This window comes from Serinus canaria, chromosome 3 (genome assembly GCF_022539315.1).
Source record: "Serinus canaria isolate serCan28SL12 chromosome 3, serCan2020, whole genome shotgun sequence".
NCBI lineage: Eukaryota > Metazoa > Chordata > Aves > Passeriformes > Fringillidae > Serinus > Serinus canaria.
Genome location: NC_066316.1, coordinates 2,384,676 through 2,401,492, shown reverse-complemented (window position 1 = coordinate 2,401,492; position 16,817 = coordinate 2,384,676). Strand labels below are relative to the sequence as shown.

Below are 16,817 nucleotides of genomic sequence, written 5' to 3'. Positions count from 1 at the left end.
AAACCCCAAATCCAAAACAAAGTACTCAAATCCTTCAGCCATCACTTATTTAAATCCATCCAAGATCTGTCTTCAGTAACCCCACCTTCTGCTGTTCCAGTGTTATCTCTCAACATAGATCTTCCACGTGATAGATTAGTGAATCCTGGGAACATTTATTACAAAATGCAGCTTTCTGGAATTGAATTTCATATTTTAGCTGATATTCATCAGAGCCTAAATGTATATATACAAATTATTGCTGATAAAAATCTCTCTAGTGAAATATAGCACATTACACAGATAAGATCCTCTGCACAAATACAAAGTTTGAATAAACTATTTTTTTTCTGATAGATTTCTGTGATGTGGACAATATTTTAACACCACACAAATATTTTCTCTGTAGCAGTCTCCCTCTTAGGTATATTTCACGTGTTGAAGCAGAGAGTCAGGTGCAGTGGCTAGTACATAACTTTTCATGCATAAACCCCGAATTTCTTCAGAGCTGCCTTTAAAAAAAAATCTGTATAGGCTCATTCATTTTTAATCATTAAAATTTTATAGTGTTTAAATGGGACAATCACAAAGCACTTTATCAAATAAAATAGCAATGGGTAATTAGCAGACTTGGGGTGGAGAAAAACAGTTTTTAAAGAGGGAAAAATGGGCAAAGTTGCCACTTCCCACTGAAAAGGGATAAGCATTTACAAGCAAAATCCCCTATGGAACGCAGGGTGGCAACTGAACAGACTCAAGTGGAAAAGGGGTAAAAAACAACAGCAGCAAGATTATAAGGAATATACAGACAATTTCTTTTATCCAGGAATAAGTAGGCTGTCAAACTTCACAAGTCTATCAAACACGTGGTCTCCCAGGAGTGCTTTATAAACCACATCACTCTAACATCATTAACTCCACAGATTAGATTAAAATCACATATACAGACTGTGACACGTGAAAATGCATAGCCTAGGTGTTTATAAAGCACCTCTCCAGAATTCAGGAACAGCCTCTAACAGATTGAAAGCACTCAGCTATCACCTCCTTTTTACTACAGAGAAGGAAGGATATTGACTCCTTGACAACACAGCAGCAATTTAAAAACTAAAACAAACCCAAACACCCCCCCCCACTTCACATCACTCTCAAGCTAATGCTATATGCATGACACCAAGAAAGAATCCCAGCTGCAATATTTAATTCGTTTTTAGCCATTTCTGTAACCCAGGTGCTTCACAAGAGTTAACACATCCAGCAGAGGAAAGCACTGCCTTGAAAGAACCTGTCCTCAAACTCCATACACTCTGGAACACCCCATGGTTCAGTCACTGCCACAGATAAAACTGTGGCAGTTATGAGGGCAGAATACACAGAATACATTACAAACAAAAAGCTAAAGCAACTAATGTTAGACTAAATAAATGGCAGACAACAGGAGGATTATTTTCTGTTAAAAAAAACCCAAAACCAAACGACTCACAGAAGAGCTAACCCAGTCACCTCACATAACACAGGAAACTCATTAACTCTCTAACAATAAGAACCCCATTTAATTATTTTTCTCGGCACTGGACCTTTTCCAGAAAAACCATTTTATGTGTGAAGCCAAGCTCTAGCCATCCTAAGAGCTCACCTGACTACTGCACTCCAACTTTTACACTTTCTGCTTCTCAAACACCTCCTGCCTTTTCTCTTTATTAGCCGAGCATGCAAGATGGTTAAGCTTGATTAGTCTTCACTTCCATTTCACATTAGAGCTGTACCTGAAGAAAAACTTTTGTGCTTGATGAGCTGCTAATTTTTTTTTCCTGAATGTTCCAGGTGATTTAAAGGAAAGTATCACTTCTCCATTAAAAATCTCCCATCACATCTGTGGGCAAGCAAAGCTCTTACTGAGGTACTAAAGCATGCAGCAGAAGCAGGTTTCAGGTTTAAAAAATTAAACTTGGGTAATTGGTCGTGTAAATCAGGAAAAATAAAGGCAGGTGTTTTCCTCACACTAAGTAGAGATACAAACCTGAGATAAATGAAAAAAAAAAAAAAACCAAAAAAAAACCACCATACAAGTTTTCCTGATTGTAGGAACACAGTATTGTTGTGAGGACCATAAAATATTAAAGAATACCCTAATGGATTTCTGAGAATAAAAAGTTCTTGGCTAGAGGTTCAACAAAAGCTCTCAATAAATTTGCTTGATTTTTTTTCTCCTTTACCACTATAACTCCTTGCAGAAGCATCCATCCTATAAGAATGAAATTTTAGCACAAACACTACCATGCAAATGTTCAGTAAATAAAATAATTTTCAACTCCCCAGTAAGTTATTTGAGTAGGGTAGGTAAGACAATCCTGCTAAAGGTACATTTGTTTGGATAATTTATTAAAATTTCAGGACAAAAGTTATGTTTGTGTTTCTTCAAAGCATCTTGCAAGACAATGTGTATTTTACCTCAAAAAAGATGTTGCAGACAACTCAGAAAAGTGCAGAAATCATGTGCTAATCTCAGAGAAAGGCTGTGACATGCCAAGACATCAGGGCAGCAGGAAGCAAAAGTTTTTCCAAAGATCTATTCAACTTTACAGAAGTATTATGCTTTTGATTTTTTGACTCTTTGCAGACTTGAATGTGAGTGGGGAATTGTCATCTCAATGCCATATTCTCAGGGTAGTTTGGCTGATTTATTGCTCGGTTTGTAACACTGTGTTGGCCCAAAATTGTGATAATTGTGGCCTGAACGTGACTTCAGGAAAGATGGGGCAAGGCTGTTTACAAGAGCATGTAGTGACAGGAGGGGAATGGGTTCTGACTGAAAGAGGGTAGGTTTTCATTGAATATTAGGGAAAAAATCTTCCCTGTGAGGGTGGCATGGCTGCCCCTGGATCCCTGCAAGTGCCCACGGGCTTGGAGCATCCTGGGATAATGGGAAGTGTCCCTGCCCATGGCAGGGCTGGAACTGGATGACCTTCAAGGTGCTTTCCAACCCAAACCACTCCGTGTTTCTGTGATTATTCCATATGGTCCTGACGTTGTGGTGGCTACTACTTGCTGTCATTGGCAATGTATGTTAAATCTTAAATCCTCCTGATTCCTGCTGCAGCCAAGGGATGCTGGGCCTGCACTTACTGGGTGAGAATAAACTCATACAAGAGCGATTCCTGAGGGTTTTTTTTCACCCGTCCTCTCTGGAAGAGGATGTCAGGAAGCTGTCAGGAGCCTCAATCGAGAGAGATTCCCGTTCTTTTTTACCCCCCCTTTCTGGAAGGGGATGTCAGGAGCGGGAGCATCCTGAGGGAGGGAGGGTGCGATGCGGAGCTGCCTCACGCCGGGGACTAGCCCGGCCTCGGCGGGTCTGTCAGCGCCACGGGGCAGGAATATCCTCCTCGGGGAAGGAATATCTGCCAAGGGGAAGGAGCACCGTCCCCCGGAGGCGCTCAGGGACGCCGGCGGCAGCCCGAGGGGACGCGGGAGCGCCCTGAGGGGACACGGCCCGCGGCAGCCGCCAGGGGGCGCCGGGCGGGCGGGCGGGCGGCGCGGGGGCCGCCGGGAAGGGGGCGGCGGTGCAGAAGGGCGGGAAGCGCGGGCGGCGGCGCGGGCTGTGCGCGCGCGCCATGAAGGAGACGCGCGGGTGAGGCGGCGGCGCCTTCCCGCCCTGCCCTGAGGGGACAGCGCCGGGCCGGGGGGGGAACACCCGCCGGAGCCGCCCCAAGAGGGGCCCCGGCGGGCCGCGGGGGGCCGGAGCTGGCCTCGCCCGAGGGGAGGAATTCCCGGTTGAAATAAATGGTGGAGTGCGGGTGGCGGGGCTGCCTCGCCCGGGTCTCACCGCGTGTGGCGGCGACGCCGTCGCCAAGCAACGGCAATGGCCGGCGAGGAACGGCGGTAACGGGGCTGCGCCTTGCTCTGGGGCTGCGCGTCCTGCGGAGCCCTGCGGAGGAGAGGAGTGGCTGCCCGAGCCACGGGCACGGGCAGAGCTGAGCCGGCGGCCGCCGCCCGCGGGCTCCGCGCAGCATGAGCTGGTGCGGCAGCGGTGAAGGGTGGAGTTGGGCTCCCTTCGATGAAGGTCCCAGGTGGTGGGGATTTTCCTCCTTCCTTGTTTTCCCTGCGTTCTGCTGTTGGTTTGGTGGCTCAGGAGCTGGGCTCTGGTCGTTCTGCCCCGCAGGGATGACTGGAGGCCTGTGCCACAGAGTGCGACCTCAGCCCTGGACCCTTGGCGTGTGGGGAGACACGCCTCGCCGCTCGGGGAGCTGTAAATAAGGGGCAAAACCCGGAATAAATCCGTTTAGGATGATTTTTTTGTGTAAAAGTGTGGCTTGCCAGGACAGACACGCATTGGAGGTTTTTGCTGTGGTGCACAGTTGTAACAAGGTTTGGCAAAATATTAAAGTGCAGCAGGATTCTGGTTTAAAGAGAAGGCTGGCTGGTGAATGGGTAGTGTGCCATGAGTGTTAGGATCCGTAAGATCCCTTAATTATGTGCTTATATGCTCGAGAGAGCAAAGTAGGACTTCATTTTTTTCTTATTCCAAAAGGGGCAACAAATTCTTTAAAGTGTCTCTCAGTGAAACTTTCCAGGTGCTGCTTCCCTCACCTCTTAAGTTGTGAGGTCAAACTATCAGTAATATGTGTAAGCAACTGAAAAACATCTGCTGTTGACTGGAGGAATTTTATATGAATAATATTTAATTAAAAATAAACATATTTGATGCTAATAATATTAGGTTTATCTAATTGATACTGTGCTTTACGTCAGTCTCCAGTTGCATTATCTGTAGGCAGAATGAGGCAATGAAAGGCAGGTGGTGCCTTTTGGTACCTTGGAAACATCTTAAATGCTGGTCTAGTCTAAATCCTGCTCTTGCTCTGTGCAAACTTTATGAAGTGTGAGTTATACAATGCAAGCAATGCATAAAACATGGAAGCAGTTGCTGCTGTAGGTGTTTTAATTTAGTTGTAATGCACAGCAATTAAGTACAGGCTTTCCTCCTGTATTTGTTATGAAAATTATATCATAAGAAGGAAAATATTAATTATGAATATTTTTATTTATGAAGTGGAAATTGTCAATGTCTATAAACAAGGTAAATTAGGTCAAGACCTAGTTAGGCTTCTAAATAAACAGCTTTTCTGACTGGGGACACCACTTGATAGCACTGCAGTCCCAATACCTGCCTCCCCAGCTTTTTGGAAAGCACAGAGAAGAAAGTTTGAAAAACAGGCTTAGAGAGGAAAGGGGGAAAAACCCTCTATGTGACTAGAAGCTCTGTGTGTAATTGCATAAGGATACTTGAAGAGAGGGAAATCTCTTCAAGAGAGGGAGTAAAGGCAACAATTAGAAATAAGGAGCTGTGCAATAACCTGTCTTTTTTAAAAACCAAGTTTTGAAGCTTGCCTTTGAGCATCTCCTAATCTTGTTGCAGCCAGAATGGGGTCAGGTGCCTTAAATAGGTATAGATATCTCTTGCCTAACCAGCTGATCTTTGAAGCCGTACATATGTGAAGGAGGGAAATATCCTGCTTAAATAATGGCACAATTAATCCCTTGAGCCTTAGGGTCTGGACCCTGATGAGCATGAGGAGACCTTTTGGGGTGTCTCCCCTTTCAGTGCTGGTGTTTCTGTAGAGATGCACTAAGCACCATTTTTACCTCCAGTCCCACTCCTTTCTCTCTCCTGGTTTCAGCTGGTAGTGCAAAATAGGGTGCATTTTCTCAATTTTCCCCTTTCTAAAGCAAGGGGTTTATATAGTGATACACCAAATTTATTACATCAACTCTGTTTAACAGACCTAGATGCCTTTGCAATCATCTGTAATGCCATTCCTGAATCAGTAGAAGCCTAACAAAAACATTTAATTAAAATGTTTGCTGATAGCAGGAAACCATTTGGAATATCCTTAAATTGAAACTCGAAAGTCCAAAACTTGTGCTGTTTGTAGGGTTGTCCTTTGTGGCCTTCAAACCTTTTCCCAGTGATCAGTCCTATGGGCTGGAGCAATGCAAATAAATTGTGTTAAGATGGCAACATCTTGGATGTTTTCTTACATCCACAAGTGCTTCTTTTTATAGTAGTTGACTTCTGTGTGAAGTCAATTGTTCTAAAAATAAGCAAGCTATTTTCCTCCTTTCAACATTGGGTGACAGGGCAGAAATGGATTTGTGAAGTGCTAGCTAAGGGGTGTTTTCCGTTAAGATTTTCTTCTTTCATGTACTCATTCCTGTATTTTCTCTCAGTACTTCCAGGCAGCAGAACCAGCCTCAAGGGCACTATGGACTTACCTCTCCAATTAGCTTGGCTCCTCCTAGTGACAAAGACCACATCCATACTCAGAAGCTGATTGAAGCAATGAAGCCATTTGGGGTGTTTGAGGATCAGGAAGAACTCTATCACAGGTACAACAAGGCTAAAATTTGTTAACCTCTTGGGGTTTTTTTTTTTTTGTTTGTTGCTTTTGGTTTTTGTATCTTATTTTTTTAGGGAAACTTAGCATGAGTTTTCTTTACAGGACAACTGTTCTTGGAAAACTGAATAACTTTGTCAGAGAATGGATTTCAGAGCTTGCTGAAAGCAAGGTAAGAATTTTACTTTTTTGTTTTTGTCAAAACAACTGAAGCCTTTTGATTTAAAGGCTAGGCTACTGGGATCTGTGCTAAAGTTCAGTTTTTAACTTCTTAAATATCAAGTAGAGCTGTAGTAACTGCCACTGAAATAAGTTGTAAAAGATATTTCAAGATCAAGATCTCACAGTCTTTGGGGGACTGAATGAATTCCTGCGTTGGCTCAATCAGTTGACTCTTAGCTGTTAACAAAGCCAAAACAAGGCTCTGTGGATGAGAAAGATGCTAAAATTGGCACTAATCTTGCCCCAGAGAGCCTACAGCACTCAGTCTAGCTTGAAATTATGATTCTAGACATGCCCTTTGAATGGCTCTCAGGTTGTGTTACTTTATGTGCCTCTGCTGCAGGGAAGTCTAATAATAGGTCTTAATTTGTATAAATTAATAGAAGTACTGCCACATCACCTATAATCTTTTTTTTTTTTTTTTTTGAGTTGCAAGCTCAACTTATTTCAGAAAAACAGAATCAAAACCTAATAAACCAAAATGTAAGGGAGAAGACATTGTTTATGCAGTCTGTTACAGTTTTTCTAAATAACTTACATGCAAGTTAAACGTGCACAGAGGATAATGTGCATCTCAAACTTTCTCTTCTACCCACAGAATCTTCCCCCTTCAATAACAGAACAAGTTGGTGGCAAAATATTTACGTTTGGCTCCTACAGACTTGGAGTACACACCAAAGGTAGTACTTTCAGTGCCTGGCCATAGCTCTGATGTTGGAAAGTGACTTCCAGCAGTAACAGGAGAAATGGAATCTCCCTGCAGGTTCGGACATCGATGCCCTTTGTGTTGCTCCCAGTCACGTGGAACGATCCGATTTTTTTCAGTCATTCTTTGAAAAGCTGAAGAATCAAGAGGAAGTAAAAAACCTGAGAGTGAGTAAACTCTCTGCTCGATAGATTTGTGTAAATTTTACAGTAAGGATATTCATGTTAAAGACTTGCATTGGTAGTGAATATCTTATAAACCAAAATTAAATCAGTTTTGAGTACTCTCCAGTATACTGGTTTATGCAGTATGAAAATGTTGCAGTCCAGCTCTTGGCTCCTTTCCCCAGTGAGCACATCACAAAAGAGTTTGTGTGCTCCCTCTCCTTTCCCTGTGTTTTGGGAATGAGTCAGCTGTATCAGAAAGCAAGGCTGTCCCTGGAAGCTGTGTTTTCACCTTGGCTGTAGGAAGGGCTTACAGCCACTGATACCAATGCCTTGTTGTGCTGTTTGTTACAGTACATGATCAGCCTCTCAATCTCTTGCCTAAAAAAGATCTTTTAATAAAATCTAGTGTTAGTACCCTCATAGTGCTATCCTGCCTGAGAGTTATTAGCACTTTCTGTGTTTGGAAGGAACTCAGTCTTTGTACTGAGTAATTCAGTGTAAATTCTGTATTTTATCATAGCAGAGGAAAAACTTTAAAGTAGCAAAAGGATATCTTATTAGAAATATCCTTTCCTTCACAGGCCATTGAGGATGCATATGTACCTGTTATCAAATTTGAGTTTGATGGCATTGAGGTAAGAATTTTAATTTTTGTGTTTTTTTCACCTTTAAGTGAGATTTGTGTTTCTTGCTTTGGAGTGGGATAACTTTTTCAGGGTTTAATGATCCTGCTGCTTTATGAGTTTATCATTACATTGCAGCATATTTAGGGAACTGTAATTAAACAGCCAGACCACAACCTATCCCAGAAAAGTAAAATGGGATCTTCTAGGAAAATAAACCTTTAGCTAGCCTGGCAAGTGTGGGAACATGAGTGACATCTTTTTTTATACCCGTGCTGCAGACCAGGGGTAGCCTGCTTGGGTGGCATTTATCTCCCAAGGATGTGCAGAGTGGGAGTAGAGGCAGTGTCCTTGCTGACTCCCCTGAGCTCTGACAAGAGCTCCCTTTCTGCAGGGGGTGTTTCTGTTGTGCTTCCCTGCACAAATCTCCTGATGTTCTGCTGCAAATCAAAAATGAAGTCCCTGTGAGACAAACAACATGGAAAATGAAAAGTAAAACTACTCACTGGACTCCTGCTTCTGTTTGTCACCTGCAGGAATCCTATCTGGAATACCTTTCATGTTGAGAATAAATACCCACTTGCTGTAATACCTAAGCAAGTTACTGCTTGGTAACTACTATCATGAAGACTGTGTTTCAAGGACCCCTTTGTGGCCTTTGTCTGGTACAGACATTCACAGAATAATTTGCTTGCCTCAGGTTATACTAAAAAACAGATGCCTAAGGCCTTACAGCATAAAGAAAATGCTTTCTCATTTGTTGAAGTATAGTTGAGGTGATTTTAATTTGTCTTATTTTATGGTTAATTAAAAATTTCCTTTTAGTAGGAGTTCTAAGTTTAGAGTAATCTTTCCAGCTTTCAAAAAACCCCTTCCTTTCCAGAGCTTTAAAAAAAAAGAGGTGATTTTGCAAACAAATAGGGAACTTAGAGCAATTTTCTTGTTTTCTAGCAAACAAATATTTATCTGTGGTCACCTAATTCTAAATACAAACGTTAACCACGTGAATGACCAAGTGTCCCTCCCTAGTGTCCTGTTTGCAAGCAGTGCTGCATTCCCAGTCACGTTTGACCCTTTTTCTCTTGAAGATTGACCTCGTGTTTGCCAAGCTCTCTTTGCCAACGGTTTCTGACGATCTCGATCTCAGGGATGACTCCTGCCTCAAAAGCCTGGATATAAGATGCATCCGGAGCCTGAATGGTGAGCATGTTCTGCACACCTTTGTAAAGACATTGAAATTGGCACAGAATGCACATTGCACAGCCCACATTTCTGTACAAGATGCAGAAACTGATCTCCAGTGTACTTGAGTTCTGAGGAGGTGACCAGTGAGCCTAAATTTAGGTGTTTCAAGGAGTTGTGTGTTTACATAGACTTGTCTCATGTTTGTTTGATTGGTTTGTGAGCAGGTGCTCCAGCTTGCCCCAGAAATTCAGATGACTAAGTAGGGCACCTGATAAGAATGTATGAAGGATAAACAAGGTCGTTCATTAAAAAAAAAAAGTAATTAAAATACCTGAAGTCTGACTTGCTCAATGTTTAGCACCAATGGTTTAATGGTTGCTGGCTGTCAAAAGAAACCTAGCTTCTGGAATCACAGAATATTTAGGGTTGGAAGGGACCTCTGGAGATGATCCAGTCCAACCCCCCAGCTAAGGCACGGTCACCTGGAGCAGCTGACCCAGGAATGTGTCCAGGTGAGTTTGGAATCCCTCCAGACAGGGACATTTCACGACCTCCCGTGGCAACCCGTTCCAGTGCTCTGCCAACCTGTGATATAAAGTTCTTTTTCATGCTGAGGTGGAGCTTCCTGGGTTGTAGTTTATGGCCAAAACATCCTGTGGAGAGGCTTTATTTAAAATTTGTTCCTTGTAGTCTAAACAAAGCTGCTGAGGGCGCCGGTTACCTAAAGTGATGCTGAAGGTTATGTGCAATCAATAATTTAATACAAAGCAAGTAATCCAGAGCTGTTTTCCTAGACTTGAACCATAAGCTGTAAGCTGTTGATCCTGTGTAGGAACACCTGACTTGTGCCTGTTGCCGGGAACTCCTGTGCTTCACCTTTTGTCTCGCAGGCAGCAGGGTCACAGATGAAATACTGCGCCTGGTGCCCAACCTGGAGAACTTCCGCCTCACGCTCCGTGCAGTTAAACTGTGGGCAAAACGTGAGTGCCAGGGTGGCTTGTGACCTTTAAACCTTTCAGAGGCACCTCATGCTCGCTGTTGGATGTACCTCAGCTTTGGATTGCTGTGTAAATGACTGCTGTTAGAGTGAAATCCTTTCAGTTTAGGTTCATGGTCTGTCCATGTGGTAAATTCCGTGTGTTTTTTTTCATGGAGATGGAGTTCAGAGAAGAGGGCAGTGCTTATGAGACACTGCTGCATTGCTTATCCGGAACCTGACTACAAATGATAAAAATTCCTAATTAAGTGTAAAAGGAATAAGAAAGTCCCATTTGCCCACATGGCTAGAGCAAGTCCTAGAAGAATGGCAGAGCCTTTCTCTTAAGGGGAATTGAGGTGAAGCAGTAGGTGTAGCAGCACAAGCAAGTTTCACAGTAGCAGTATTTTGGGATGTGGTGTTGTACTGTTTCTTTTTCTCATCCCTGTAAGGACCATCAATTTGGCCCCCCTGTACTGCAAAAATAAATTACATGGAGGCTGAAATGTATTAAGTATTCTATAGATTGTGCAGCTGGTGCTGCAGATTTGAAGGACCACAGACTAACTGTGTGGTATCTGTTCCAGGACGTGGTGTTTACTCCAACATCATGGGATTTCTTGGTGGAGTCTCCTGGGCCATGCTGGTAGCAAGAATATGCCAACTCTACCCAAATGCTTTGGCCTCTACTCTCGTTAACAAGTTCTTCTTGATTTTTTCCAAATGGTAAAAACTGTTTATTTTAATCTGCATAAAGAAGTAACACTTGTAATTATTTATACCAAGATGTGCATTGACAGCATCCCATGCAGAATTGCAGAGCTTAAATTGGACATTTCACTGTTTTTTTTTCTTCTACAGGGATTGGCCAAAGCCAGTATTGCTGAAACGACTTGAAGAGAGCTTTCTTAATTTGCCAGTCTGGGACCCTAGGGTAGGTAGCCATTGCAATCAGAAGCATTAAAAGCTGGGTCTGCCCTGAGCTGGTGCTGAACAGAGCTGTTGTCACCCTGCAGGTGAACCCATCGGACCGGTACCACGTGATGCCCATCATCACCCCAGCCTATCCACAGCAGAACTCCACCTACAACGTGTCAGTGTCAACACGAGCAGTCATGGTGGAGGAGTTCCAACGTGGTAAAGTACATTCTGTGCTTGTTCAAGTCTCATTCTTGAAACCATGTCAGCTGAATTAGTATTGTTCAGTGAGGTGTTGTAGGTTTAAGATTTCTCTGGGAAATAATGCCCATTGCAGGCAATGGGGGACCAGTTTTCCAATAAGCTGTTGTGGGATCTGCATTTTGTCAGAGGAATTCCTGCTTTTTTTTTCTTCTGTCAGTTACTGTTGCAATCTTCTAAAGTTTGTCATGGTAATCTTTAAAAAATAGTCATAAGATTTTTAAAAGATTTTTTTCAAGAGTTTTTTAAAAAATAGTGATAAGGTTTTCAACCATATTTATAGGTCTTGAAGTTACAGATGAGATTCTCAAAGGAAAATCAGACTGGTCAAAGCTCTTTGAACCCCTGAACTTCTTTCAGAAGTACAAGTATGTATGAAATCTGTTGGCTGAACTTGAAGTTATTTACTTAGTGGTTAGCATGATGAGTTTTAACGGGGGGTCTAAATAGAAAATTGGATTGATGTGTTTCAGTTTAGGGCTTTTTAAAGAAACTGGAAGTGGTCATATAAGTTTTGGTACATAAAAGCATAGGGAAGAAAGAAGAAGCTGTCTTATGCCACTCACAGCATTTTTCCTACCAAGAAAAAAAATCATCTGATGTTCAGAATGTAGAATAAAATCTTGAGCTAGTGTACTCATTTATCTTTCTTCTTCTAGACATTACATTGTGCTGACTGCCAGTGCCTTTACAGAAGAGCATCACCTAAACTGGTAAGTGCTGCTTTAAATGTGGCTCCAGTGTAAAACTGAAACTCAATTCAATGTTGCACCATATTTTTGTAAATTGTATTTACAAATAAAGTTGGTAACTATGCAACTAGGCATGGAATACACCTCCTTGCCACCCTGCTTTGAAGACCACTGTTCCAGAGCCTTACACTTGTTTTCGTAAAGAGTTTTACTGTGATATATAAGGACTAGATTGCACTGGTGTGTAGTCAGCCTATTCCAGACCTACTTTTCTTCAGTGAAAGGAGATTTGCCAATAATTACTTATTTAACCATGTGAGTGTGCTGAGTCACTGTGAATTTTGAAATAAGGGGAAATGGTGAGGAATTAAGGCACTGTAATGTGTGTTTATTGACTTTCCAGTGGGTTTCTTTGTTAAGAAATTAGTACTTTGCTTGCTTTGCTCAAGTAAGGAAGCAAAACACCCCTGTAAGACACCCATTCTGAGGGCACTTACTTTTATTTCAAAGTTTGGCTTGTGCCCTAAGTCAAATAATTCTTGTGCCATCTCTAAAAGATAGCTTAATGTTTAAAAATAGTTTTAATAGGTAATACCTTTTATCTGAACTTTTTGAAATAGTCACCTAAAAACCTTACCAGCTGCAGCTTGATATCAGTCACACTTGTGTATAACAAGGTGTATGGGCAGAGGGCCAAATAATTTTTAATGTGAAAGGTTCTTGAGTGAACAAAGCTTATTGTACCTCACAATAAAGACAAGGGAAATTCTGGCTGTGCTAAGAGCTGATGGTTTTTTTGTTTCAGTGACAGACATAGAGGTGAATTTTCCAGTTTTGCAGCTTGGGAAAATGATAAGCAGAAGATAAACTTGCTTCAGTCTATTATAAGGAACAGTTTAGTTCACCAATTCTTGAGTGGATTTGGAAATAGATAACATATCTGTTATTCATCTACATAAGATGTTTTGGAAGGACATACAGATTTGTGACTGCTTTTAAAGTTACCAGAGTTTTAGGCAGAAGGATGAAATGCCAGTACTTTATTGAAATTAAAGCCCTTGTGGTCATGATTCATTTCCTAGAGAGATTTCTGAGGGGAGTGTTGACTAGATGATTTGTTTATTAAAATAACTATTTTTACATTTTCACTGATCAATCTACAAGAAGAATTGCTTTTTTACTTGGTTGTAACTGAGCAGCTGTGCTCGAGCCTTTTCAAAACCACTGTTCTCCTTGAAAAAAAGGAGTTTTGCTGCACTCCAGAGGTGCTGGGATCTGCTCCTTGTTATTTTCATCACAGGTTACGGGTGGGAGTGTTGGATCTGAAACATTCAGAGTACATGCAAAACTTACTTGTCTCTGTCTTTAGAAACAAAAGCACAAATGTCACTGGGAACATCTCAAATTACAGTGTGTGTATGTGATCTAAGGTCTGGGGTCTGCTCAGCTGTATGAAACTTGATCCTTGCTGATTGGTTAACACTGTGTTACAAAAATGCATCTAACTGATGAGCTGAAAGCAGTTAAAAATGAATAAAATACCTCTTGTTTTTATTAGGATTGGCCTCGTCGAGTCTAAAATCCGTGTGCTGGTTGGAAACTTGGAAAGGAATGAATTTATAACTATTGCACACGTGCAGCCACAGTCTTTCCCTGGCAATGAAGTTCTCTATAAACAGTGAGTTGTTTTACTTTTCTGAAGTCCACGTTGGCCAAATTGTGTTTTCATTTCCCTCAGCTCATTGATGAGAGAGGCTCAGTATGTCTGTCAGGGTCCTGAGCACATGAAATCTTCTTAAAGAAGGGAGCAGTTCAGGGAGAAGTGCTCTGAGAAATTAAGTCTGGGCTGGCTCTAAACTGAACAACTAAAATGTACCAGAATCCAAATGACTGGTATCTGTGCCCAACTCAGGTTTGTGAATCTGTCTCTTTCTAGGAGTGGATATGTATCAATGTGGTTTCTTGGGCTTGTGTTTAAGAAAGCAGAAAGTGCAGTAAAGACTAACGTTGATCTAACACATGGGATACAGTCATTCACAGATACAGGTAAGGCTCTCCTTTTGCTCCAGACTTGTAGAGTGTCATTCTTTTTATTCCAGTGGAAGTTGCTTCACAGAGTACTTCCTTTTGTTCTTAGATATCCCTGTAGGTAGCAACATACAAAAGATGAGCTTCAAAAACACATTGTGTTGACATTTTGTCAAAGTAAGGCCATCTTAAAACAGGACTGTGTTACAGTCATACATTGTGTACCATGTGTGAAATAAGTCCTCACAGGACTGCATTTCTTTTAGGGGGCAGTCAGCTGTGAAGGCCAGGGATGCCCATTTGCTGGGGTAGCTATACTTGTCAAACAGTAGTCAGCTGCTGAACTTTGGAAGTGGGAAGTGACTGTGTTAGGCTCTGAAAGGAGTTGTTGATGGTATTTTTCCAAGACAGTTTGTGTATAATCTGATCTTGGAAGTTGCTGGGTTGTCACATAGTAATTACCTGCAGTCTTGCATGTAAATTTTCATGTTCATAGTCTTTTAGTACTTTTGATAGGTGTAGAAATAAATTAATATTGCAGGTGTTGTTAGATAATGCTAGAAAAATAAGGAAATTAGGCCATTCTTCTGAGTGATGAGTGTGTTTGGACAAAGAGTTCTAGACAGTGAAATCCTGTAAATGTTTGTTTGTGTTTATCCACTGCACCAGCTTGACTTCTGTGTTGTTTTGCTCAGATGACATGAGTAAAAGCAGTGAAACCTGGCTTCCTTCATAGCTCGTGCTTGGGATATGAGAAAAGCACAGAAAAATGCATCAAAACTCTTACCTGAGTTACAAGCCAGGCAGGGTGATTTCCTCAGACTTGCACTGTTGTCTGTACTTGCACTTTACATCCAGTGGCTCTGCCTTTCACTGGCAAATGTGAATTATGTTAATGAGATCTTTGTGCTGCTGAGAGGCCAGAACATGGTAAATCCTCTCTGCACAAGCATTGTTCATGTGGCTGTGTGCTCTTACTTTAGTGAAGCACAGCCTGTGGTATGTGCTGGGTGTAGGGTGTGAATCCAGACAGAATTGAACAGAAAAGTTGTTCCTTGAGAGGTGGGAAATCCTTTGGCACATGTGGGGAGGACCAGTAGTTCTGTGCTAGAGAGCTGTTACTGTGTGCCTTGACTTTGAGAGAATAATTTTAGAGGGCAAAGATTAATTTCAAGTTGAGGAGCTGGAGAACAGAAGGCTTAGTCTGGAGGGCTTTTGTTCAGTGAACTTTATTTCCCTTTTACACACAAACTGTTGAATTTCATTTGAGGGAACTGCCCATCCTGGTGTGTGTGCTCATCTCTGTGCTTTTATTTCACTTCTGGTCTCCTGTGGAAAGCCTTTGGTTGCATATCCTTGCTTTGATTCCCACTCTGTGTCAGTAAGCTGACTTTCCAGTTATGCTCCAGTGATAGGCCAGTTAGATAAGCTTATCTAAATGTGACTTAACTCTGTAATAATTGTTGTACTGCTATAGCCTTTGCCAGTTGCATAAAAGGCTGTTTGCAGGCAGTTGAGAAAAACCTGTTTAAATTGTAGTGAGTCTTAACTGTTAAGTCAGCTGTCTCTAAAATCCAGTCTGGCTTCCTCGGACAGATAGAATTTCAAAATGCAAATTTGAACTCAAACAGCTGTTGTGGCTGGGCTGTAGTGAATGTGAAATGGGCATCACAGGTCACAGTCAGTTTCTGTGATGATGGGAGTGCTTGGGCAGTGTTTTGTGTTAGCTTAAGCTGGGAACTCTTCATTTGGGCTGGGCAGACAGGTTTCTAAAGAAACAAAATATAACTGACCAGCACTAATGCCAGCATCCCCTACTAAGCTCCAATGCTGTTTTTGATGTCAGTTTACAGGCAGGCCAGTGCCCTCAACATCCTAAAGGAAGGTATGAAGATTGAGGCAACTTATGTGAAGAGAAAGCAACTCCATTATTTTTTGCCAGCAGGAACCTTACAGAAAAGAAAGAAGGTATAATAAAAATTCAGCGCTTCTGGTAATTTTTAATAAAAGCTTTAATGATTACTTGAAGACTTTATTTTTTAACTGTCGTTTCAGCAAAGGGTGTCAGATATTAGTCAAAATAATAGTGGACTTCAGTGCAAAAGGTCTTCTTTAGGTGAAAGCTGTTCGGATGGTTCCAAAGACAGAGATTCCAGAACACCCTCTAATTCCTCTTCGTTAAATAAGATTTCTAAGTTGGACATCTCTACAGCAGAGACAGAAAGGTTAGTGCAATAACCTTGGAACTGTGGAGAAGCTGCTTTTAACTGACTCACACTGTAAATGAGTCTAGGATTTCTAGTTTGGATCTATGTGGATCATAAGCATTTGGAGGGCTCTAAGAGCTTCAGGAACAAAGCTGGAATCTCCATTGGGCATGTGGTAGGAGACCAGGTTAAAGGAATCCTTGAAAAAATCTAAATAATATCCATGAACATGTAGGAGTGGAGAACTTGACACCAGGGAAATTATTTAGTCTTGAATGTAAATCTTCACAGGTTAGTGGGTAACTTGAAGCTGGCGTATTTTATGTGCAAGTGAGTGTTCTTTCTAACAAAAAGTACTGCTAATGGCAAGTAGATAAAGTTCTAATGACATACTGATTTTGGTGTCAGAAACACCAGAGCTGCTGCTGACTTAGTGGAGTGGTATGAGAACTCAGGCA

The 16,817-nt window shown here is 41.8% G+C and overlaps 1 protein-coding gene across 1 annotated transcript; it reads left to right on the top strand.

The window, feature by feature from the left end:
* The first annotated feature begins 3,536 nt into the window (after positions 1-3,536).
* On the top strand, positions 3,537-16,437 carry PAPOLG (poly(A) polymerase gamma). The gene is made up of 17 exons (XM_050972362.1): positions 3,537-3,607; positions 6,208-6,366; positions 6,480-6,546; positions 7,195-7,276; positions 7,360-7,469; positions 8,051-8,104; positions 9,181-9,292; positions 10,168-10,257; positions 10,841-10,979; positions 11,115-11,187; positions 11,270-11,390; positions 11,716-11,800; positions 12,092-12,145; positions 13,683-13,802; positions 14,061-14,170; positions 15,999-16,120; positions 16,208-16,437. The coding sequence occupies exons 1-17, from the start codon at positions 3,591-3,593 to the stop codon at positions 16,388-16,390; spliced, it is 1,698 nt and encodes a 565-aa protein (XP_050828319.1). The 5' UTR covers positions 3,537-3,590; the 3' UTR covers positions 16,391-16,437.
* Positions 16,438-16,817: the final 380 nt, after the last annotated feature.